This window comes from Micromys minutus (genome assembly GCF_963924665.1).
Source record: "Micromys minutus genome assembly, chromosome: 21".
Lineage (NCBI taxonomy): Eukaryota > Metazoa > Chordata > Mammalia > Rodentia > Muridae > Micromys > Micromys minutus.
The window spans coordinates 8,833,301-8,857,759 of record NC_137956.1 but is presented as its reverse complement, the minus strand read 5'-3'; the positions used below and the strand labels follow the sequence as shown (position 1 = coordinate 8,857,759).

The window sequence follows — 24,459 nt, the reverse complement described above, 5'->3', positions numbered from 1 at the left end:
AGAGGTGGCTTGGTGGTTCAAAGCATTGCCTGCTTTTATAGAGGACCTGGGTTCAATCTTGGGACCCATATGGCAGCTCACAAACATCTGTAACTCCAGTTGCAGGGCCTCCAAAGCTCTCTTCTGGCCTTTGAGAGCACCAGGCATGCATGCAATGTATAGAATATACAAATAGTCATAGTAAAATTAAATCAGCAAAATATAGCAAATGCAAAATATCTGCAAAGCTATTAGAAGCAAAGGAGCACATGATGTTTTTGCAGAGGGCCCGGCTTTATTGCTCAGCACCCCAAATTGGCACTTCAGTTCCAGAGGCACCCTCTTCTGACCTGGTGGGCACTTGGCACGCACATGGTACACACCTGTACATGCAGGCCAATGCTCATACACATAAAATAAGGTAAATACATCTACATTTTAATTGAAAAGTGCTGTTATTGTGTGTGTGTGTGTGTGTGAGAGAGAGAGAGAGAGAGAGAGAACAGCATGCATGCGGGGGTCAGAGGACAACTCTCTAGTCAGTTCTCTCCTTCCAGTGGGATCAAGGGTTAGACCTGGGTCATCAACTTGCCCAGCAAGCAAGACCTGAGCTACCTTGAGGGTCCCTGTGTGGCATTTCATGTGGGTGCTGGGGCCCTCACATCCATTTACCCACTAAGCTATCTCCCTGGGCCTCTGGCTGTTTTTTTATCGTTCAGGACAGCTCTTGGCCAGATGTTATAAAGGGCTGCTCATTATAGACTTAATTGTTTTTCGTGGTTAAAAAGTAGAGCCCTGTATCAGAAATGTTCTAGATGGCTTGGATTTTGGGATATTTACCCATACGAAGCAGTATTCTGTAGCTAGTGGGCATTTGGGAAACTTACCCACAAGCAATTGCACATCCTGATGGGGCGTAAGCACAGGCCATCACCCAGGTGCAAGGCATGGTGACTGCATGCTCCTGAAACATTGGCACCAGTCAGGGACAAATAGGGCACTTCCACATGGGTCTTAATGTCTGGGCTTTTACAAAATACAAAACCAGGATTTGTCACCATTTACAGGGCAGTGACTGACAAGGGGACTCAGCCTTCTGGTACCAACCAAATCTCAGTTAGTAAGAAAGAGCGCTTTTATTTCACCATTTTTTATCCTCTGCCAGGGGCCCGACTGTTGGTGATGCTGCCCTGAAAAACGGCCCTCACTTGACCAGGGTTCCTCTGTTGCTAACCACATCTGTTCGCATGTTTAATAGACTACACTGAGATCCCTTTTCTACAGTGAGAAACAAGCCTGTCACTGCAGACAGATACTGACGCCATCTTCTCAGACAGCGCTGTCCTGCACAGATGGTGGGCCCCGGGCCTGCAGCCACATCTGCATTTAGAGTTTCGGTCTTTGTCCCATGGAAACCTTAGATCTACGTGCACTGTGCATGCCAAGAGCACCCTGGCCTTGGACTCAGACAGCCCCACATCACCGCTTTGCCTGTGAGACCCCCTGCAGTCTCCTACCTCAGCCGCCATATGGTCATTTCTACAGGGTTATGGGCTCTGGCCAGACATAGATCTAGAGAGGGACAAAAGACAGAGTTTTGATTCTTTTCAACCTCACTCAGAATATAAGTGCAGAACAGAACCGTGGAGGTTTAACAGTTTTATCTTGCTGTGCCCTATTTGGTCTAGGATCGTGGTCCTCTAGGGGTGGGGCAGGGAGCGCTGGCAGAGTTGCTGTTTCTGTGGTGGGTCATCTGGAGCTCTAGAAGGGAACCAGCTGGGAACCTGAGGCTCAGGGTGTGGCTGGGGTGGGGGTGGGGGAACCTCACCTTGTTAGTCGTGAAGGAATCCCAGACAATCACCTTCCCATCCTGGAAAGAGAAAAAAAAAAAACTAACAGGTCAGGAGTCGGCGCCTGGCAGCGTGTTCTTTCCAGTAGTGGCCTAGAAGTCCACAGAGCACCCTGTCCGGATGGGCAGTGAGGGAGGCAGATGAAATTCAGAATGATCAAGACCCTCCCATCTGCCTGTGAATAAAGGGGAGCGAGAAAGACAGGGCTGGGTTTTCCAGTGAGCTTTATGAAGGATCAGCTCTCCGCCTTACATTTGTGTGTGTGTGTGTGTAGATCAAATGAGAGAACGAAAAACTCAGCTACTATTTTTCCATTGGACAGGATCTTGGGTAGCCTGGGTTAGCTTAAACCTCAATGTGTAGTTAAGTATGACCTTGAACATTGGATCTGCCTGCTTTCATCTCCATGCTGGGATAACAGGTGTGCACCATCATGCCTGACTCAGGCTCAATTTATTAATCCCTTGAGACATGGGATATAAAGGTAGTAAACGGGCAGGGAGAGCAGGCTGGAAAATACCCCTTAGGGAGGAAGCAAGGTCTGGTGTTAAAGTGACAGAATTTTCTCTACCTCATCTGGTGGGACAAACCTGGTTAGTGCTGAGTGACTAAGGGCAAAGAGCACAGTTTGGGGCCCTTCAAGATCCCAGGCTTGCAGGCTGGATGGCTGAGTGGTTAAGAGCACTGACTGCTCTTCCAAAGGTCCTGAGTTCAAATCCCAGCAACCACATGGTGGCTCACAACCATCTGTAATGAGATCTGATGTTCTCTTCTAGGGTGTCAGAAGACAACTACAGTATACTTATATATAATGAATAAATCTTAAAACCAGGCCTGCGTTTGCATGTGAGGCCACCGAGAGCCCACAGGCCACAGACATGGACACTGATTCATTGCAGTTGTTTCCTGCCTGCCATTTCCCGTCGCCCACCCACTGTGACTCTGAAGTCTCATTAAGCTGTGATCTTCCACAAGCTGATGATGTACTTGCCAGGCGCCCACATACCGGGAGAGATTTTCCTCTACCCCTAATACCCAATTCCCACTCACTGGGGTGAGTAATCTCCTTAGTTAAAGGGAAAAGATTACTGGTAATCTACAGATTGTTCCAGAATCTTCGATGTTTCCAGTCTTGTGGTGGTTTGAATGGCCCCATAGACTCATGTGTGCGAATGCTTGGTCCTTTAGGGAGTGTCTATTAGGAGGTGTGACCTTGATGGAGTGGGTGTGGCCTTGTTGGAGTAGGTATAGCCTTGTTGGAGAAGTATGCCACTGGGGGAGGGCTTTAAAGTCTTAAAACTCAAGTCTGGCAAGTATGGGACATAGTCTCCTTCTGCCTATGGGTCCAAACGTAGAACTCTCAGCTCTTTTTCCAGCACCATGTCTGCCTGCGTGCTGCCATGCTTTCTGTCATTTCAGTAATGGACTAAACCTCTGAACTATAAGCCAGCCCCAGTTAAATGTTTTCCTTTATAAGACTTGCTGTGGTCATGGAGTCTCTTCACAGCGGTAGAAGCTCTAACTGAGACAAACCTTCATCCCACACTTCCATGAACATCCCCCCTACCACTCTGGAGAAGAGAGGGACGCACAGAAGTGCCCATGTGGTCCTGCCTCAGAGCTCCTCCAACAGGAGAGGCACAAAAGAGGCCAGCCAGTTAAAAAGGAGGTGTGCAAGTGACAGAAAATCCCTGACAGTTTCGGTGCTCCCAAAGATTGAAAAGTCAAATAGCTGAATAGCAACCACGTTACAAAACTAAGACTAGACAGAAGTGTTTAAAACTGTAAATTGGGCATGGTGACATAGGCCCACAGTCTCAGGACCTGAGAGGCTGAAGCAGGAGGATTGCAAGTATGAGAACAGTTTAGCCTATAAAACAAAGCTTGTCTAATGATAAACTGAACAGTAATAGAATTTAATTAAGATGGTTGTTGAAACAGAGGAGTCAAAAAAAAAAAAAAAAAAAACCCTGTGTTTTACTCTTAGGTGTTTTTAATATATATGGGTGGTAAATGGATATTTATTTATTATAGATAAAAAATCAAAAGCAAGCACAGCATGGCATGTTAGATCTGAAGATCACACAGCAAATTAATAACACTTGTCTGAACCAGAAAGACACTGTCTAGATCATGCATATTTCAAAAAAGATTTTATTTTCCTTTTTACTTACGTGTGTGTGTGTGTGTGTGTGTGTGTGTGTGTGTGTGTGTGTGTGACCAGTTCCAAGGCTAGCTTACAAAAGAACATGGCTCTGCTTCTGTTCTCTCTCTTGGGTCACCTGTTATAAGAGAGGTCAGTTACCAGGTTGTGGGCAGAAACCATGGAAAAGTTCGTGTGGCAAGAAACAAAGGCACCAGCCTATAGCCACGTGAGCAAGGCATCAGAGAGAGTGGGCACCCCAGTCACACAGTCAGCCAACTGTGGCCACACCTGCATCTTTAGTAACCTCATAGTAGAGCAAAAACTGGTGCTCGGCTGTTCATATCTGATGTCTTGTGCTAGGCTGCCTAATTTGGGGGTAATTTATTTCAGTGCCGGGCAGGGAACCCAGGGCTTTGCCAGGCAAGTGCTGGACCTCAGAGCTAAATCTTTTATCTCCGTTTTGGGGTGATGTGTTATGCAGCAATCCACAATGACCACATAAGACATAAAGATTAACTGCATAAGCCATGCCGGAAATTATACATTTTAAACAATGCTAAATGTCTTCTTATTAAACACAATAGCAATCAGTAAACTACTGGCACAGTGGTGCACACTTTTACTCCCAGCACTCGGGAGACAGGAGGCAGGTGGATCTCTGTAAGTTCAAAGAAAGCCTAATCTACGTAGCAGTTTCCTGGCCAGAGAGAACTACACAGTGAGACAATGTTCAAAAGAAACAACAACAACAAAACAGACAAAAACTAAAAACCAAGAATAAAAATCCCAAAAAAACCCACTGTTATATTAAAAGAAAAAAAAAAACATTAGTGGAATTTCAATCATACGTTCCCCTGGAGGTTGGAAGAGGCTTTTAAAAATGGGTTCATTCACAAATGAAACCTTGTACGATCATAGAGAGAAATGACCTTGTCTGCTTCATCAAAGGAGCCAGACACACTCCACAGTGGCTCCTCTATCACTCATTCGAGATGAGGGACATTTTCCAGGGTGCAGAGCACCTTTATGTACAGTGCTGGGGGGTCTGTCCCAAGGCGCAGTGTACGTCAGACAAGGACGCTAACACTGAATTTACCTTCAACACTGCAGAAGAATTCTTTGTTAACTCCCGTCACAGGAGAGCAAGCAAAGTCATAAGGAGGAGCCAGGGTCCTGTAGACAGGCTCTTCCTCAGCTGTGTGATCAGAAATACACTGACTGCCCAGCAAGGGCAGTGTGGTAGCCATGCGTGCCGTACCTGTGAGGAGCTCACGATCCTCCGCTTGTCTTTGCACCAATCCATGCACAAGACTTTGTTCCCGTGGCCTTTGAGGGTCCTTCTGGTCTTCATGACAAACTGGCCCAGGGCCTCCACCCGCTCGGCCACCTGGTGTACTGCAAGGACAAGACCACAATCAGTTCTGGTATCCAGGGCCCAGCAGGAGCAGAAAAGCCATTGTCTCCCCAGAGGGCTTTTATCCTCTTCTTACTCTTAGGGCATACAGAGCTTTCTTGTAAGGCAGAAAGGGGCTCTCTTTTGTACTCAAGACCTGATAGTTCTCAAAGTATTCCTGCATGTCGCAAGACTAGCAAGACTGCCTCATCTTTCTAAGGCAGTCTACTTTCCCCCTGGCGCAGAGATGGGCAAAGCCAACAATAGAATATGTCGCTGTCTCCGTGTGACAGCAGATTTGAAGACTCACACAGACTCTCTGGATAATACAAGTTTATACAAGTTGCAGGGAGCCAGGCTGGGCCAGGAGGATTTTATCTTTTATTTCTTTTGGGAGAGTGGGCTGTGTGTGTGTGTGTGTGTGTGTGTGTGTGTGTATGCTTGTGTGTGTGTATGTATGTGTGTGTGTGTGTTTGTGCATGCGTACATATAATAATTCCAGAAGACAACTTCAGATAGCATCCTCAGAGATAACGTCTCTGAGACAGGGTCTCTTACTCAGTCTAGAATTTTCCAGTTAGAATAGGGGGGCTGGCTATGTACCCTCCTGTCTCTGCCTCTCCACTAGAGGGGTTAGATGTGCACATGATGCCACACCAGGCATTATTATGGGGTGTTGAGGATTGAACTCAGGTCTTAGTATTTTCATGGCAAGCATTTTACTGACTGAACTATATCCAGCCTCTACCCCCCTTTCTCCTCACAAGGGGAGCCGACTTTATAAAAACTTGCTGCCTGGCAGTAAACTTAACTGTATGTACCTAACTGTCCCTCGCAAAGGCCTGGGGCATGCTGGGAGCTGCAGGAATCCACAAGCAAGTACTGGGCCAGCGATGCACGTGTGAGATTGCGGAAGAACTCCAAGTCCACAGAAATCAACACCGTCCTAAAAGTCTGGATAGAACCTGCCCGTGACATCAGAGCTCCTCACAGCAGCCTCCCCGGGGCTGGGACCTGTGTTCTTTGCTCATGGGTTTAGAGGGGCGTGGCTCGGGCTGGTCAAGCACTGACAGGAGGAAGCTCTATCATGAAGCTGATGGGAGATGGAGCTCTGCAGGGTTCAGGGACTTCCCTCCCTGGTAGGCAGCTGAGGGGTACCACGCTCTTCCTGGTTAGAGGCTGAACCAGGGTGGGCCTTTTAGCAATCAGGGGAGTTAGGGAACAGCCCAGGGAAGGCCTGGTTTTTGAACAGTGGGCAGGGAGAGGTACTGAGCTGTTTCTTTCATGGGTAAGCTGACGGCGGACTTCTACCCTGTAGCTGGGAGCCAGGGCCATGACAACTGTGCCCCTCACAAACATCTTCCTTGCCTCCTCTCCTGTGCTCTTACTTCAACTCTGAGGCCAAAGAGCGGTCTGATAAAGGTAACTTTGAGGTCATTCAGAGCACCCTTTTGGCCCTTCAGTCACCGTCTGGTGCTCATTCATGATGAGGTTCTGCCCAGAAACACTTGTCAGGAACCCCACAGGGAGACAACTGACTAGAAGCAAATGCTCTAGCACCCGCCCCTCTTCTGCTGATGGTGACTTTGACTACCTGGCGAAGGTGACCTGTCAGATGCCATCCCGACTTCCATCATGAAGATAACGTTTGGGGATGGATGATGAGACTAAATAGGGTACTGCTCCTCAAACTTTTTGGGAACAGTCCTTGACAAAGAGTCTCTCACTTAACCCAGGCAGGCCTTAAACTTGCTAGGTGGCTGAAGATGGCCTTGAACTTCTCTGATGCTCCTGCCTCCACCTCCCCAGTGCTGGGATGACAGACATGTGCTCCCATGCATGGTTTATATGATGACGTATACAAGGAGGCAAGCATTCTACCAACTCAGCCTCACCCAGGCCTCTGCTCCCCGAGCAGTTAGTGTGTGTGTGGGGAGGGTGTGGGAGTCACATCATCCATCATTATCCAGTCGTGTGAGTGTGGTGCACAGCTGTAACCAAACTGTGTGAGTGTGGTGCACAGCTGTAACCCAGCCATGTGAGTGTGAAGGTGCACATCTGTAACCCAGCCATGTGAGTGTGGTGCACATCTGTAACCCAGCTGTGTGAGTGTGGTGCACAGCTGTAATCCAGCCGTGTGAGTGTGGTGTACATCTGTAACCCAGCTGTATGAGTGTGGTGCACAGCTGTAACCCAGCAATGTGAGTGTGGAGGTACACATCTGTAACCCAGCCATGTGAGTGTGGTGCACAGCTGTAATCCAGCCGTGTGAGTGTGGTGCACATCTGTAACCCAGCTGTGTGAGTGTGGTGCACAGCTGTAACCCAGCTGTGTGAGTGTGGAGGTGCACATCTGTAACCCAGCTGTGTGAGTGTGGTGCACAGCTGTAACCCAGCTGTGTGAGTGTGGAGGTGCACATCTGTAACCCAGCTGTGTGAGTGTGGTGCACAGCTGTAACCAAGCGGTGTGAGTGTGGTGCACATCTGTAACCCAGCCATGTGAGTGTGGTGCACAGCTGTAACCAAGCCGTGTGAATGTGGTGCACATCTGTATCGCCAGCACTCAGGAGGCCAAGGCAGGTGCATCTCTGAGTTTGAAGCTAGCCAGAGTTTTATAATGACGACCAGGCCCCAAAAGAACACAAAGTGCAAATACTCAAGGACAGAAAACCTCAGTGGTAAAAGCTCTTGTACATTACAAAACGCTGTGTCAGAGCTCGGTGCTCATGCTGCAGGGCCTAGAAATGCTGAGTGATTATTCCACAGACAGCTCACCACCACCCCCTGCAGACACAGTCCTCACAAGGTATACTGACAAAAGCTAAGGGACAGACTCAGTTTTCTGAATTCGGACAGGCCTTTTGCACAAGCTCCCACCGTTAGGGAGCATGCCCTATTTAATGCCTTTAAAAGATTTATCTATTTTTATTTTATGTGTACGAGTGTCTGCCCGTGTATATATGTATGTGCATCCTCAGAGGCCAGAAGAAGGAGTCGGATCTGGTGGCGCTGGAGTTACGAACTGGTGAGCTGTGGGTGGCAGGAACTGATAGAGAGCCTCTGGAAGAGCAGCCAGTGCTCTTGACCCCTGAGCCATTTACATTGAAACCCCATGTCCATGTTATTTCAGCTTCTATTGTTTCAGCATCTGGGGAAGCCTGGCTTTTCAACATTCCTGAGAGAGAGAGAGAGAGAGAGAGAGAGAGAGAGAGAGAGAGAGAAGAGAAGAAAAGAAAACCCAATATGTCTCACCAACTAAAGGAGGGCCCTCGTTACATAACTCTAATTTTAACACATCTCAACCATCAATTATCTTTTCTCTTCATGTCTCCCCCTCCCACACGGATTCACTCCCAACCCACTCCATCCTGCTTCTATCTGCCAAATCTTACAAGCACTGAATTAAAGAATTACAAAAAATTAAATATCAGGAAATAAAAAAATTGGAAAAGAGCTAAATATGTATTTGTGGGACTGGGGCAGGTAGGATTTCTCCTTTGCCTTCTTACAGACTGTCTCTCCAGAACATGATATATTTAATTTTAAAAGAAGTGAGGAACACGCTGGTTTCGACAGTAGGAATGCTAACCGGGTAGGAAACGCGGCTGGCGGGTTAAGCTTCAGGAAGACAGCCCTGTGTTCTGCTTGAGTCACCTGTGGGAACCAAAAGTCTTGGCTACAAGAGCCACCCAGCAAGTCATTTGTCCTCTTGATGCCTTGATCCATTTCCAGTCCCTCTTGCTAACTACTGAAGTCCAGCACGGAGGGGACACCTGCTAGACTAGAGGTAACGGTACACAGCTTCTCCAGAGGATGGGAGGCTGCACTGCTGTAGGGTGTGGCATCTGTATGCAGAGAATTAATCTATGGAGGGGCTCCCAGTGGGCATTCTCAGCTGAGGAAACCAGAGTCCAGAGGTGTGATGTAATCCGAGAAGAGGAACTCATCTCGGAGAGCAGAGTGCTGTAATGTTTGTACGCCTGAAGAAGTTCTCTGCTGGCAGTGAGTGGCCTGCTGGTATACTGTCATCTGAGTGACACATCTGTCTTTTTGTGGTTGTCCTTGGCTGCAGTGTGGCATAGTGATGACTCTGGGGGAAGAACCCCGTTAGGGGACTCTGCTCTTTGGCAGAACTCTCTGCAGAGACCACGGCATTTGCTGTGCCATGGTCCTGAGATCCCTCTAAGTCTGATGTGACTGTAGCAGCCTAGAAGCTGATGCAAAGGAGTCTGTTCCCTGAGCCATGCCCATGGCGTCTACTCCCTTCACTGCCTTCCTGCTCAGCTGAGGCCGGTGCATCTTAAAAGTGCTGAATATTCAGGAACCAGCCTAGTCAGAACTCGACGCCCTGGCTGGGGCTTTGAGAGGAAGATGGAAATGTTCAACTTCCTTAGAAGAATAAGGCTGTCACTGCTCTTGGGAGGCTCACAGCCTGGAACCATCAGACCGGGCAACACGCAGGTACCAAGCACTCTGTTGAGACTGTCACATGAGGTCAGAGAGCCACACGGTGCTATGAATTCCTTGCTGGCAGGCCATGAGAGCCTGAATGTAAAGGAGGTGTAAGAACAGAGGTGGGAACCTCTCTTTCTTCCTCCCTCCTTCCCTCCCTCCTCCCTCCCTCCTCCCTCCCTCCTTCAGACATACCATCACATATACCAAGACTTTTGATGTATTTGGACACTATCACCCATTTGTTGAATTGTGTATGGAGGAAAGACTTTATACAACAGTTTGAGGACTTAGGGTTTTTTTTTTTTTTAATTAAAAAAAGATAGATTTATTTAAGTATTTTATATGAGTGCTCTATTTCCATGTCTGCCTGCATGACAGAAGAAGGCATCAGATCTCATTACTGATGGTTGTGAGGCACCATGTGGTTGCTGGGAATTGAACTCAGGACCTCTAGAAGAGCAGCCAGTGCTCCTAACCACTGAGCCATCTCTCCAGTGTCCCCTTCTCTCTCTCTCTCTCTCTCTCTCTCTCTCTCTCTCTCTCTCTGTTTTGTTTTTTGAGACAGGGTTTCTCTGTAGCTTTGGCTTTCTTGGAACTCACTCTATAGACCAGTCTGGCTCAAACTCAGAGATCTGCCTCTGCCTCCCAAATTCTGGGATTAAAGGTGTGTGCACCACTGCCAGTTGAGGACCCAGTCTTAAAGATCTAGTCCTATAAGTAAGGAAGCCAAAGCTCAGAGGACTGAGGGCTTTATGTACACTCACGTCAACCCTTGAGAACAGGTTCACACACTTCAAGAGTAGGATCAACTTTATGCAACGTGACTGTGAGTCTTCAGAAAATCAAGGAGGCTGGCATTCAGGCACTGGGGACACCCTAACCATGGATTCCTGTAGGGAGCCGTTTGTGCTGCACCCAAACATGGTGCCGGCTTCCCGCCGAGAACTCAGCAAACAGCTGTTGCCCAGCCAAGAGACTTAATGCGCATGCACCACATAAGTCACAGCCCACCCCCGGGGCACGTGATTGAGCTACAGGAGGATGCACCAATCAGGTAGCAAGACAAGTCTCCTAGGCATGTATAGCAGTGCATTTTCTCCCCCACGTGAGAAGAAGAGGAAGACGGAGAGAGAGAGACCACGTGGAGGGATGGCGGAGAGATACCACGTGGAGAGAAGCCCGATAGGAGAGGTTGCGGGAGATCCCACGTGGAGAGAGACTCGGTAATAGTGATTGCGGGAGGTCCCTCGTGGACAGAGACTGGACAGAGAGATCGTTCTTGGGGGACCGCGCGTGAGAGGCCGTCTAGACAGTAGAACCCGGTAGGGAGTCCCCGACTCAGAGACAAGTTTCCTGCTCATGAAGCCCCTGCTCAAAGTGCTGTTCAATAAAGGTTATCCGCAGAAGAGTTTGTTTTGTTGCACGCCTGTTCCTAGCGGTGGGAAGCATGGGCGCGTGACAGATTCCCATATGGGAGTTAGCCAGATTAGTGAGTCTCGGGGTTAGTTAAGAGACTACCTGGTCCTAGCTTAACTTCTGACTGGTTACGGAAAGTTAGACCAGAGTGCCGCAGTGCACACACCCTCAGTTCCTTCTGTGACCAGAGTCTGTGCTGAGCTCCGGGTCAGTAGGGCTGAAGATGATGGCCAGTCCTAGCTGCATGGAAGTTGAGATCTGTGAATATTGGACATGTGCCCAGAACAGTGGTTTTCAGACTTCTGTTTTAGCTGCAGAAGTGTCCCTCTGCTTTTTCTTGGAGTCAATATCTTACTAGACATGGTCTAGGCCATGCAAAAGCCTAGGCTATGAAATCACCAGAGAGAATGGCTGGGTTCCAAGGCTAGCTACACCCGTCAGGGGGAAGGCCAGTGAGGCACACTGGCACCCTTATCACTCAGGGAAGGACAAGACCAATGCTGGGCCATCATTTTCATCACGGAAGCAGGCAGCTTCCTTTGAGCCTCTGCTGCCTTCCTTGCGACGCAAGTATTAGGGTCATGTAGCTGGTACGGTGAGAATAATTCCTCAGTCTGGAAGACCAACCGTCTCTCAGCCTTCAGGTGACACTGAATAACTGACCATGGGGGGTGCACACCTAGAATCCTGGCATTTGGGAGGTGAAGGCATTAGCGTCCCTTAGTTCAAGGCAAACCTCAGCTACATAGCCTAGCTGGAGACCACAATGGGATACATGAGATCCCGTCTCTCTGCTTTCTCCCCTGAATAGTTTCTCCTGTACGTAGTAGGAGGAACTGTTGGGTTAAATGTAAAGTGTGTCTCAAACACATTTAATACAATCTCAAGAGTGTTTACAAAATTATAGACATAAAGCAAACCATGAGCTATAGCAAAAGCTAAAAAGAGGTGCCTGGAGGTGGGGGACTGAGATGATTCACCTCCTTCCCATTATCTACCCCCCCACACCCTCCGCAGTGACCTGGGATACTTTGAAGATCCATTAGGAACACTGCTCCTAGTGAGCATGCTCTAATCGACGGACAGGAGAAGGAAGGCGACAGGAAATGAAAGTCAGGCTGGCTTTCTGCTCCCTCTCCAGGTATGAGAGAGTGGAGCAGCAGGCAGGAGGCCATCTGCCGGCACATCAGCTTCCTCTTAGCCTGGGTAGCAGGAACACTAAGGGCACACATGCTTCAGGCCTAACGAGAGTGTGGCTTTGCCTAGATTTCCCCCTAAGCTATGAGATCAGATTAGTACAGAGCTCTAATCATAGGCAGTTTGAGGGCAAAACCTTTCACAAAAGCACACTTAGAACAGAAAAGTCATTAGCCAGTCCTGACTGGCAAATCCTCTGATTAACCCAAATGGAGTCTGGATTTGCACACTGGGACTTTACATAAATTTGCTTATTTAGTTTTGCTTTTTAACAGAATTAATTAGCTGCCTCAGAGGAGCTGGGGGCCTGTATAAAGCTCCCCCAGCCCAGGGTTCCGCGACCTGCCAGCTCTTTCTGTCAGCCCGCCTTCCAAAGCATTCCTCACTGACTCTGAGACTGTAAGGTTGATCTGGGTCTTCCTTCCTCCCATTGTCTTCACACCATCCCAGACCTCACCCCCCCCCCCCGAAGGTGCGTGTAGGCATGGGTCTTAAAGAGAAGCATCTCCACATCCCAGAGCCCTCTGGAGAGAACTGTGAATCTTTATAGACATTCTGTGCCGACTAGACCACAGTGAACATACCATCCAATAATTGGCCTTTATTCATTTTGCTATTTTAATAAGAAAATCCTCTGCTCTCTAGAACACAGTGAAACAGGAAGAGGGGTGACCTGTACCAGAAACCCTCCTTGCTCTCCTCCAGCCACTTTGGCAAGGCCAGCCTGAGTCTCAGAATAAGGGCAGAAGAATGTTCTTTGCATCTGGAGTCTGAGGCTGGAGAATGAGATTGTTCCTAATCTAAGGGCCATTGACACACTGAACCCATGGCTTCTGATGAAGCTCACATTCTTAGAAACTGAAGATGTCACCTTAGGTGGCAAAAGGGCCTTTGTGGATTGGAGTATGTTAAAGATTTTGAGATGGGACCATGACCTGTGTGGACCAGGTGCAATTCTGAGGGTCCGTTTCCTAGGAGACAATGGAGTAAGTCAGAGAGGGTAATGTCCGAAGCTGTGGTTGGAATACTGAGGGCTGTGAGCCAGGGTACTCAACCTGTGGGCTATGACCCTTTAAAGGCCTTTGGGCAGGGCTTGCGTATCAAGATGTTTACATTAGGCCCAGAAAGCAATCTCGTGCAGACCAATCGCTCAGGCCATTTGCCACTGGGAACAGCAGAGATCCAGGGACACAGGCCTAGTGAGACTGTGCTGTGAGTAGCCGGGGTGCAGAGAGGAGTAGGCCTAATGTGCAGTAGGTGTGGCCCTCTGGTTGGTCCAGGGGAGCAGGAACTCTGCCATAGTGTCTACCTGGAAGGCCCCTGCAACACTCAAGCCATTTGCCAGCTAAAAGAGCCGGAGATCCAGGGACACAGGTCAGGTACACGGGAGAGACAGAAACCAATCACTGACAACAAGACGACGTATAATCACAGACAACAAAATGGCAAGAGGACATCTAAAGAACTTACACAATGGAAATTAAGACAACCTGGCAACACCAGAACCCAGCTCTCCCATCACAGCAAACAGCGGAATGCCAAACACTCCAGAAAAAGAAGATTCAGACCTGAAATCATATCTCAAGATGATGATAGAGACCTTTGAAAAGAGCATGAATAACTCACTTAAACAAGAACAGGAGGAAAACCATAAAGAAATAGAAGCTTTTAAAGAGGAAATACGAAAAACACTCAAAGAAATCAAAGAACTAGAGGAAAACAGAACCAAAGAGATGAAGGAATTGAAGAAAGAATTCAAAATGGAAATGGAAACAATAAAGAAAACACTAAAAGAGACAACCCTGGAGATAGAAAACCTAAAAAGGAAATCAGGAGTCACAGATGCAAGCATCTCCAACAGACTACAAGAGATGGAAGAAAGAATCTCAGGGGCCAAAGACAACATTGAAAACATAGACAAAACAGTCAGAGAAGATGCAAAAGCCAAAAAGCTCCTAACCCAAAATGTCCAGGAGATCCAGGATACAATGAGAAGACCAAACCTAAGGATAATAGGAATAGAAGAGGGTGAAGAATATCAACTAATAGGCACAGTACATATCTTCAACAAAATCGTAGAAGAAAACTTCCCTACCCTTAAGAATGAGATGACCATGAGCATAAAAAAAGCCTTCAGAACTCCAAATAGAGTGGACCAGAAAAGAAATTCTTCCCAACACATAATAGTCAAAATGCCAAGTGTCCAAAGCAAAAAAAAGAATACTAAAAGCAGTAAGGGAAAAAGGTCATGTAACATATAAAGGCAGACCAATCAGAATCACACCCGACTTCTCAACAGAGACTATGAAAGCTAGAAGATCCTGGACAGACATCATGCAGACCCTAAGAGAACACAAGTGTCAGCCCAGGCTGCTATACCCAGCAAAACTCTCAATCACCATAAATGGAGAGACCAAGATAATCCAGGAGAAAACTAAATTTACACAATATCTGACCACAAATCCAGCACTACAACAAATTATAGGTGGAAAACCCAATACAAGGAGGGAAACTACATCCTAGGAAAAACAAGAAAATACCTAAGCAAGAAAACCAAAAGAAGAAAGACACACAGACACAATTCTACCTCTAAAAGCAAAAATAACAGAAAACAGCAACCACTATTTCTTAATATCTGTTAACGTAAATGGACTCAATTCTCCAATAAAAAGACATAGGCCATCAGACTGGATACATAAACAGAATCCAGCATTTTGCTGCATACAGGAAACTCATCTCAGAGACAAAGACAGACACTACCTCAGAGTAAAAGGATGGGAAAAAACCTTGTAAGCAAATGGCCCCAAGAAACAAGCTGGAGTAGCCATTCTAATATTGAATAAAGTAGATTTTCAACCAAAAGTTATCAAAAAGGATAAGGAAGGACACTTTTTACTCATTACAGGGAAAATTTATCAGGAGGAATTCTCAATCCTTAACATATATGCTCCAAATACAAGAGCACCCATATTCATAAAAGAAATCCTACTAAAGCTCAAAAAATACATTGTACCCCACACAATAATAGTGGAAGATCTCAACACCCCACTCTCATCAATGAACAGATCATGGAAGCAGAAACTGAACAAGGACACAGTGAAACTAGCAGAGGTTATAAACCAATTGGAATTAATAGACATCTACAGAACATTTCATCCTAAAACAAACGAATACACCTTCTTCTCAGCACCTCACGGCACCTTCTCCAAAATTGACCATATGATTGGTCACAAAACAAGCCTCAATAGTTATAAGAAGATTGAAATACTCCCATGCATCCTTTCAGATCACTATGGACTAAGGCTGATCTTTAATAACAACAAAGACAACAAAAAGTCCATATATACATGGAAACTAAACAATGCTCTATTAAATGATAGCATGGTCAGAGAAGAAATAAAGAAATAAATTAAGGATTTCCTAGAATTTAATGAAAATAAAAACACAACATACCCAAACCTATGGGATGCAATGAAAGCAGTACTGAGAGGAAAACTCATAGCTCTGAGTGCTTCCAAAAAGAAACTGGAGAGAGCATACACTAGCAACTTGACAGCACAGTTGAAAGCTCTAGAACAAAAGGAAGCAGATACACCCAAGAGGAGTAGATGGCAAGAAATAATCAATTTCAGAGCAGAAATCGACCAAATAGAAACAAAAAGAACCATTCAAAGAATCAACAAAACCAAGAGCTGGTTCTTTAAGAAAATTAACAAGATTGATAAACCCTTAGCCAGACTAACTAGAGGGCAAAGAGAGAGTATCCAAATTAACAAAATCAGAAAGTAACGTGGAGACATAACAACTGAAACTGAGGAAATTCAAAAAAATCATCAGATCCTACTACAAAAACCTTTACTCAACAAAGCTGGAAAATCTGGAAGAAATAGATGAATTCCTAGACAGATACCAGACACTAAAGTTAAACCAGGACCAGGTAAACCATCTAAATAATCCCATAACACCTAAAGAAATAGAAGCAGTCATCAAAAGCCCCCCAACCAAAAGAAGCCCAGGTCCAGATGGGTTCAGTACAGAATTCTATCAGAAATTTATTGACGACCTAATACGGATACTCTCCAAACTATTCCACAAAATAGAGTCAGATGGAACACTACCTAACTCATTTTTCAAGGCCACAATAACTCTAGTTCATAAACCACACAAAGACCATACAAGGAAAGAGAACTTCAGACCAATCTCACTCCTGAACATTGATGCAAAAATGCTCAACAAAATCCTTGTAAACCGAATTCAAGAACACATCAAAACGATCATTCACCATTATCAAGTAGGCTTCATCCCTAGGATGCAGGAATGGTTTAATATACGGAAATCCATCAACATAATCCACCATATAAACAAACTCAAAGAAAAAAACCACATGGTCATCTTACTAGATGCTGAGAAAGCATTTGACAAAATTCAACACCCCTTCATGTTAAAAGTCTTGGAAAGAACAGGAATCCAAGGCCCATACCTAAACATAATAAAAGCAATATACAGCAAACCAATAGCCAACATCAAACTTAACGGTGAGAAACTTGAAGCAATCCCACTAAAATCAGGAACTAGACAAGGCTGCCCACTCTCCCCCTACCTATTCAACATAGTACTGGAAGTCCTGGCCGGAGCAATTAGACAGCAAAAGGAAATCAAAGGGATACAAATTGGAAAGGAAGAAGTAAAAATATCACTGTTTGCAGATGACATGATAGTGTATGTAAGTGACCCAAAAAATTCCACCAGAGAATTTCTACAGCTGATAAACAAGTTCAGCAAAGTGGCTGGATATAAAATTAACCCAAACAAATCAGTAGCCTTCCTCTACTCAAAGAACAAACATGCGGAGAAAGAAATTAGGGAAAAGATACCCTTCACAGTAGTCACAAACAATATGAAATACCTTGGTGTGACTCTAACTAAGCAAGTGAAGGACCTATATGACAAGAACTTCAAAACTCTGAAGAAGGAAGTTGAGGAAGATCTCAGAAAATGGAAAAATCTCCCATGCTCATGGATTGGAAGGATTAACATTGTAAAAATGGCCATCTTACCAAAAGCAATCTACAGATTCAATGCAATCCCCATCAAAATTCCAATCCAATTATTTATAGAGTTGGAAAGAGCAATATGCAGTTTCATCTGGAATAACAAAAGACCTAGAATAGCCAAATCCATCTTCAACAACAAGAAAACATCTGCGGGAATCACCATCCCTGACCTCAAGCTATATTACAAGGCAATTGTGTTAAAAACTACATGGTACTGGTACAGAGATAGGCATGTGGATCAATGGAATAGAATAGAAGATGAACCCTCACATACATGGCCACTTGATTTTTGACAAAGGAGCTGTAAACATTCAATGGAAAAAGTACAGCCTCTTTAACAAATGGTGTTGATTCAACTGGCACTCAGCATGCAGAAGAATGAAAATAGACCTTTTCTTATCTCCTTGTACAAAGCTCAAGTGCAAGTGGATCAAAGATCTCCACATTAAACCAGATACACTGAAACTATTAGAAGAGAAAGTAGGGAAAACCTTAGAACACATAGGCACAGGAGAAAATTTCCTGAACAGAACACCAATGGCTTGTGCTCTAAGGTCAAATATTGACAAATGGGACTTAATGAGATTGCAAAGTTTCTGTAAGGCTAAGGACACTGCCAAGAAAACAAAACAGCAGCCAACAGATTGGGAAAAGATCTTTACCAACTCCACATCAGATAGAGGCCTAATATCCAAGGTGTACAAAGAACTCAAGAAGTTAGACACCAGAGAATCAAACAATCCTATTAAAAAATGGGGTACAGAGCTAAACAAAAAGTTCTCAATTGAGGAATATCAAATGGCTGAGAAGCATCTAAGGAAGTGCTCAACATCCTTAGTCATCAGGGAAATGCAAATCAAAACAACCCTGAGATTCTACCTCACACCAGTCAGAATGGCTAAGATCAAAAATTCAGATGACAGCAGATGCTGGCGAGGATGTGGAGACAGAGGAACACTTTTCCACTGTTGGTGGGGTTGTAAACTGGTACAACCACTCTGGAAATCAGTCTGGCGATTCCTCAGAAAAATGGACATAGTACTACCTGAAGACCCAGTTATCCCACTTCTGGGCATATACCCCAGAAACGCTCCAACATACAACAAAGACACATGCACCACAATGTTCATAGCAGCCCTATTTATAATAGCCAGAAGCTGGAAAGAACCCAGATGTCCTTCAGTAAAATTGTGGTATATTTACACAATGGAATACTACTCAGCTATCAGAAACAATGACTTTATCAAATTCTTAAGAAAATGGATGCATCTAGAGAATATCATCCTGAGTGAGGTAACCCAGTCACAAAAGAACAGACATAATATGCAGTCACTGATAATTGGATACTAACCCCAGAAAGGTCTGAACACCCCAGAAACAACTCACAGACTATATGAAGCTCAAGAAAAACAAAGGCCAAAAAAAAAAAAAAAAAAAAAAAAAAAAAAAAAAAAAAAAAAAAAAAAAAGAAAGAAAGAAAGAAAAAGAAAGCCTCAGTCCTTCTTAGGAAGAAAAAAATAAATGTATATCACCCTCTCAGAGTGTGGTACACCTGGACCTCAAATCATTACTAATCCAAGAACTAAGATAATAACCTTGTGGCAACTTTTGGTATTCACAGATCATTATGCTTAATCTATACCCAACAAGAAATCTGTTTTCATGTTATGTTCTGTCCTACATGTACTTCATGCTTATGGTAATAGTGGAATTTCTATGCATGCTATCAAACCTCTAAAAAAATTAAGTACGGACAAAATTATTCATATAATGTTATGCCAAAATGCCTTTAAAAATCTGTAAATGTATCCCTCTTAAAAAATAAAGCGGTAAGAAATAATAAAAAAAATAAAATAAAAATAAAAAATGACAAACCAGCACATTCTCATGATGAAGAGTCCTGAATCACTACTCCCTTCCCATGTGCCTTACTTGTGCTCTATATGTTGTGAAATCAATAAGAAGATGTATCATTAGTGACAAGTAGTAACGAAACAATGCACTCTTGATGTCTAAATGATATTAATGACTCTAAGAACACAGTAATACATCTTTCCCCTTCTTTTCTTCTTGTTTTAGTGTTTATATTGATATTAATATGAAAACCAGGGCCTTACAAACACAGGCTCAGTGAGTGTTCTCAGGAACGCCTTAAAGGCACAAATCAACCATGTTTAAACTCTCCTGTATATAACTTATTTTCTTTCAATAAAATAATGAGAAATGAAAAAAAAAGATGTTTACATTAAGATTCGTAACAGTGGCAAAATCACAGTTATGAAACAGCAGTGAAATAATTTTATGGTTGGGGTTAGCACAAATGAGAAACGGTGTTGAAGGGCATGAGGGAGGTTGAGGACCACTGCTCTAGGTACTGAGAACACAGGGTGAGGACCACAGCATCCTCAGACTGTGGGTGTAGGGAATGACTCTCCCTGGAGCCTCTGAACCCTCTCACTCAGGCACCCAGTCAGAAGTTAGGCTTCCGACAGTCTCAACTAACATAACAGTCCTCAGACTGTGGAAGTCTGGGTAGCATGGTGTGAATAGGAAGCCAACAGGACGCTGTGACTGTGAGATTGTGACATGAAGGCAGGCTGTCCTTCCAGGCTGTGGCGGTGGATTACCTGCAGAGAGGGGTGGGAGGCTCCAGGGAGAAGGAACTCTGCAGGACACTGGGAGACAGGAGCTCCTGGTTGTGCAACCCAGGTAGGCTGACTCCCTGTCATATAAGCCACATGAGCGACTTCAGGCGTTTCATGCTGGCCAAGGGTCTGACTGGGGAGTGAAGTTTACAGCGTGAGACCCTGGTCTGAATGTTAACGTTACAGAACTGAGGACAGAGTCTAGATCAGGACCGATCCCTTCCGGTTTCTCATCTCCAACTGTTGACCTGACTTAAAAATATTTACTTCTTACTTCTCTGTTTGTTTGTTTTTAAATAGGGTCTCATGTAACCCAGGCTGGCCTCAAACCCATTATGTAGTAAGAGGATAACCTTAACCTTCTGCTGCCTCAACCTCCCAAGGGCTGGGGTTGTAAGCCTGCACCAGGTTTATGTGGCGCAGAGAATGGGACCCGAACCTTTACATTCTAGGCAAGTCTTCTACCAACTGAGCTATGACTCATAACCGATTTTTCGTTCACCTTGAAATTTCTTTTAAAATTACATGTATTCATCTACTTATTCACACGTCATATGTGAACCTCAGAAGACAACTCAAAGCTGTCTGTCTCTTTCTTTTATGTGGGTCCAAGGGAGACAACTAGGGTCCTCAGACGTTGACCACAACCTGTTGAGCCATCTCGCTGCCCCTGCCCCGGAAAGTTTTAAAAGAAATTTGACTTTGTTTTAATAGGGCCAATCAGCCTTCCGTGTTCTGTGGGAATGCACACACACAAACAGAAAACTGAGAAGTGGTTTAGAAAACTAAAGACAAACGTGTCACTGGGGCAGTGAGATCCAGAGTCCTGGGGCTAGGGCGATGGCACAGGAATCAGGATCTGAGTGTCAGTCAGGTTGGCTGTAGTGGCTCATGCTTGTCATTCCAATCTAGGGAGGCAGAGATGGGGGCGTTCCCCAGCCTGGCTACCTGCTTGGCCCAGGTAAAACGAGAGACCTGTTTATAAACATCCAAGGTGAACAGCATTCTGAAGAGTGAAACCGAGATTTACCTCAGCGCTCTCTTTCTCTCTCTCCACCCCCCCCCACACACGTGCACATTTACACACATGTACACATGCATACACACACACACATATGTACACACATAGGCAGGCACACACACATAGCACCCAAGGCCCCGCTGCGTCCCACCATACTCCAATACTCCCATTGTAACCCCACCTTCTTCTCTACCTCTGTTTATCCCCCTCCAGACACCTTCTCCCAAGTATAGTAAAAACATCCCCCTGCCTCAGCTTCGCCTCACTACAGCAATGCTCCCCTGAGCCAGCTTTGCACTGCTGTTTTGTTTCAAATGCTCTTTCCTGGGACAGCCTGTCCTTAACACAGGTAAGGAGTCTGCATCCAAAGGTCCTTTCCAGGAGCCACTCCAGGTCTCCCCCACCGCTCATTTCTCACCTCCTCACCCCGCTCTTCTATCCAGAGCGCACGTCTAACCCACATCTTATTTTACCCACTGAATGCCCGACTCCCTCCTTTGGACCAAGGACTTCCGAGGGAATATTCTTGCTTTGTTCACTGCAGCATCTTTAAGGGTCAAGCAGAGGCGGACACACTAGGGGCTGGCAAACTGTGTGCGTAAAAGATAGAGATGTGTGTGTGTGTGTGTGTGTGTGTGTGTGTGTGTGTGTGTTTTCAGAGAGAGGCCAAGATGGAGAGATGGAGGGAAAATTAAAGATGAGGAGAGGGGAATCCTGAGATGAGGGTGGGAAGAAGCTGACCTTTGCAGAAGCGGGCAGGTGTGCAGGGGCCGCGGGTTGCATCTAGGAACTCAGACCTATAAACAGGTCTCTCACCTTCACCTTCTGTTCTCTGTGAGGGAGTGATAGGTGGGCGGGACAGAGGGCGCTACAGATCTGCGGCACATCTTACAGTTGCCAGGGTAGAGCTAAGGACAAGGGATGGGGAGAAGGCAGGACATCTCCCTGTGTGGGCTGCAGGGCTGTGCTAGAGTGGGGGGCTTATGTCACAAGGGCCATCTGAGTAGGACTTCAAGCCACGAGGCTAAGCGGTCAGATGGAGAAGTCCGAGCACTGATACCACCCTTGAAGTGGTTTCATCTACCTGTAGCACACAAGGCTCTGAGAAGGTCATGCAGCTGATACCTACTTCTCACTTCTCCTCATTTTAGGGTGCAGTGTGCTAAGCCTGGCTCCCCCTTTTGCAGACTCCCTGGCCAAGATTACATGGCCTGTGAAGTATAAATAGAAATGTTGGGAGGAGAGGAATTCTGGAAAATGTTTTGCTTCCTTCCTAAGAAGGAAAAGAGCCCAGTGTTCACATTCTCCCTTCTTCCTGCTTTGGATACAGGGGGAAATGTTTGGAGCGGTGGCAGTCATCTTGGGGTCACTGGGTAAATAAATGCCAACGATCTAAGTAAGACACGGAAAGGCCTGCGTCCCTCAAAGCACCAAGTCGCTGCACTAGACCTGATCGTGTTACCAAAACCCACCAATTTAACTACTTACATCTGAACACATTTATTCCTAAGCCACATAGGAGCTTGCTGCCCCTTCCTAACTTAAGATCCTGGGAGAAGACAACCAGGGCTCTGTACTTCCAGCAAGTTTCAAAGAAATTAAACACTAAAGGCCTCACACTGAACCCCAGTTCCCTTCTCTAAATGGAACTCAAAAGGCTGAGAGGCCTATTAGGAAGGTGAGGAAGGGCACGCGTGGAGGCCGGGGCGGGGCACACAGAACTGTGTAAGGTTTGGGCGCTGGCAGGCCTTGCTCAGTAAGGGAAGGTGACCAAACGGGGTCCCCACTCAGAGCTCTGAGAAAGGGGTCGTTCCTCTGGCCGAGAGTCCCTGGGATGCGGGCACACTGGCAAGTTTATCTGTACCCGGTTAGCTCTTTTATGTCAGCCGCAGCATCCAAATGCTTCTAAAAGGGCCTACACCAGCCGAGCTGGCGGATGCAGAAAGCACATCTGCTTCCCTCCGCCATCCAGCTCCCTGCCCCCAAGGGCAGTGGAGAGATGGGAAAGAGAGCTTCGAAATCCACGCAGAGGACGGACCTGACAGGGACAGAGAAGCCCAACGAGGAACAGTAGAGCGGTCTCTCCTCGCCTGCACCTGCTGTCTGCGCCTCTCCACCCACCCCCGGGAGGGGCTCCGCATCCTCCCCCCAGGGATGCTGGAACCGGTCCCACGCGGGTCCGCCAGCCCCTCGGAGAGTTTGGTCCACTCCTGCCGAGAGCTTCCCTTCCACCCTCTGCTCGCACTCACGCTCCACGTCATGCAGCTTTGCCCGCTCCTCCTCTAGCTTGCCCTTGAGGCTCTCGGCCTCGCTCTTCAGCGACGCCAGCGTCTCGTTCTCGTGCAGCCCATCGGTTGCCATCTTCGTTCGGGATGCAGCCGGGAGAGAAACGCAAAGTGGGAGATCGTGAGTCGACGCGGGGACCCGACGGGAGGGCGGGCGCAGCAGCAGCCTCCGTGACCCCGAACGCCACCCCGGGCCCGCCCCCTCGGCAGTGACGCGACCGCTGCGGTGACAGACTCCGCTGGCTCCGCCCACCGCTCCCTCCCTGAGAACCGGGCGGGGCGATGCTCGGAGGTGGGACAGTGGAGGGGAATGGGGGTGTGGGATGGGAGTGGGGGCGGGAGTAGGGGTGGGTGAGGGTGGGAAGCTGGAATAAACTCAGAGACCAAGCTATGGCCCCAACTCTGGTCTCCTGGCTCCAGGGGAGCTTAGTGAAATCAAGCCACACCGTCGAGCCCTTGGCAACCTGGGGACTTGGGGACAGGAGGCTTCATACGCCTGCCTAGTTGAAACATTCTTTTAAAAATGAGTTCCGACTGCCCGGGTTCTGGGTTAAGACAACAAAAGCATGGGTCAGTGGCACACCCAGCTGGGGTCAGGGGCATCCTTTCCTCTGGAATGAAGGTTTGCTTATGTTTTATTGAACTTGACAATCTGATGTCAAAAGCTCCTCTCCAACTACACTTCCCTGGGCTAGGTTCCTTGGTGACTCTTTTAATGATCACCCGAGTCACTGTGATAGGAATCTCAGACACGTCTACCTCCCACCCCACCTCCAAGCTACAGATGCAGAGTAGGGACAAAGGGGCTATGAGCACTCTGTCACACTCCCAGGACGACAGGAAGGCGGGATGTGGACCTGCGCAGTTCAGCATCACCAATAGGTTCTCACTTAGGCCTCCCCCCTTTCCTCTGTGACCTCTATGATGGAAAGGAGGATCCAGTTCGAAAATTCGGGACAGAACACCGCAGAAGCAGTCTCCAGTGCTGGTCTGCTCCTTCGGGGGTGTTGGGTGTGTGT

General features: G+C 46.6%; 1 protein-coding gene across 1 annotated transcript in view; it reads right to left on the bottom strand.

The window, feature by feature from the left end:
- Positions 1–23,628, bottom strand: part of GNB5 (G protein subunit beta 5) — a 34,983-nt gene extending 11,355 nt beyond the window's left edge. Inside the window, exons 1-4 of the mRNA XM_080934012.1 lie at positions 23,405–23,628; positions 5,234–5,370; positions 1,808–1,849; positions 867–943 (exon numbers count right to left, since the gene is read on the bottom strand). Coding sequence (XP_080790138.1) covers positions 867–943; positions 1,808–1,849; positions 5,234–5,370; positions 23,405–23,516 — 368 coding nt within the window. The 5' untranslated portion in view covers positions 23,517–23,628. The remainder of the gene's footprint in view (positions 1–866; positions 944–1,807; positions 1,850–5,233; positions 5,371–23,404) is intronic.
- Positions 23,629–24,459: the final 831 nt, after the last annotated feature.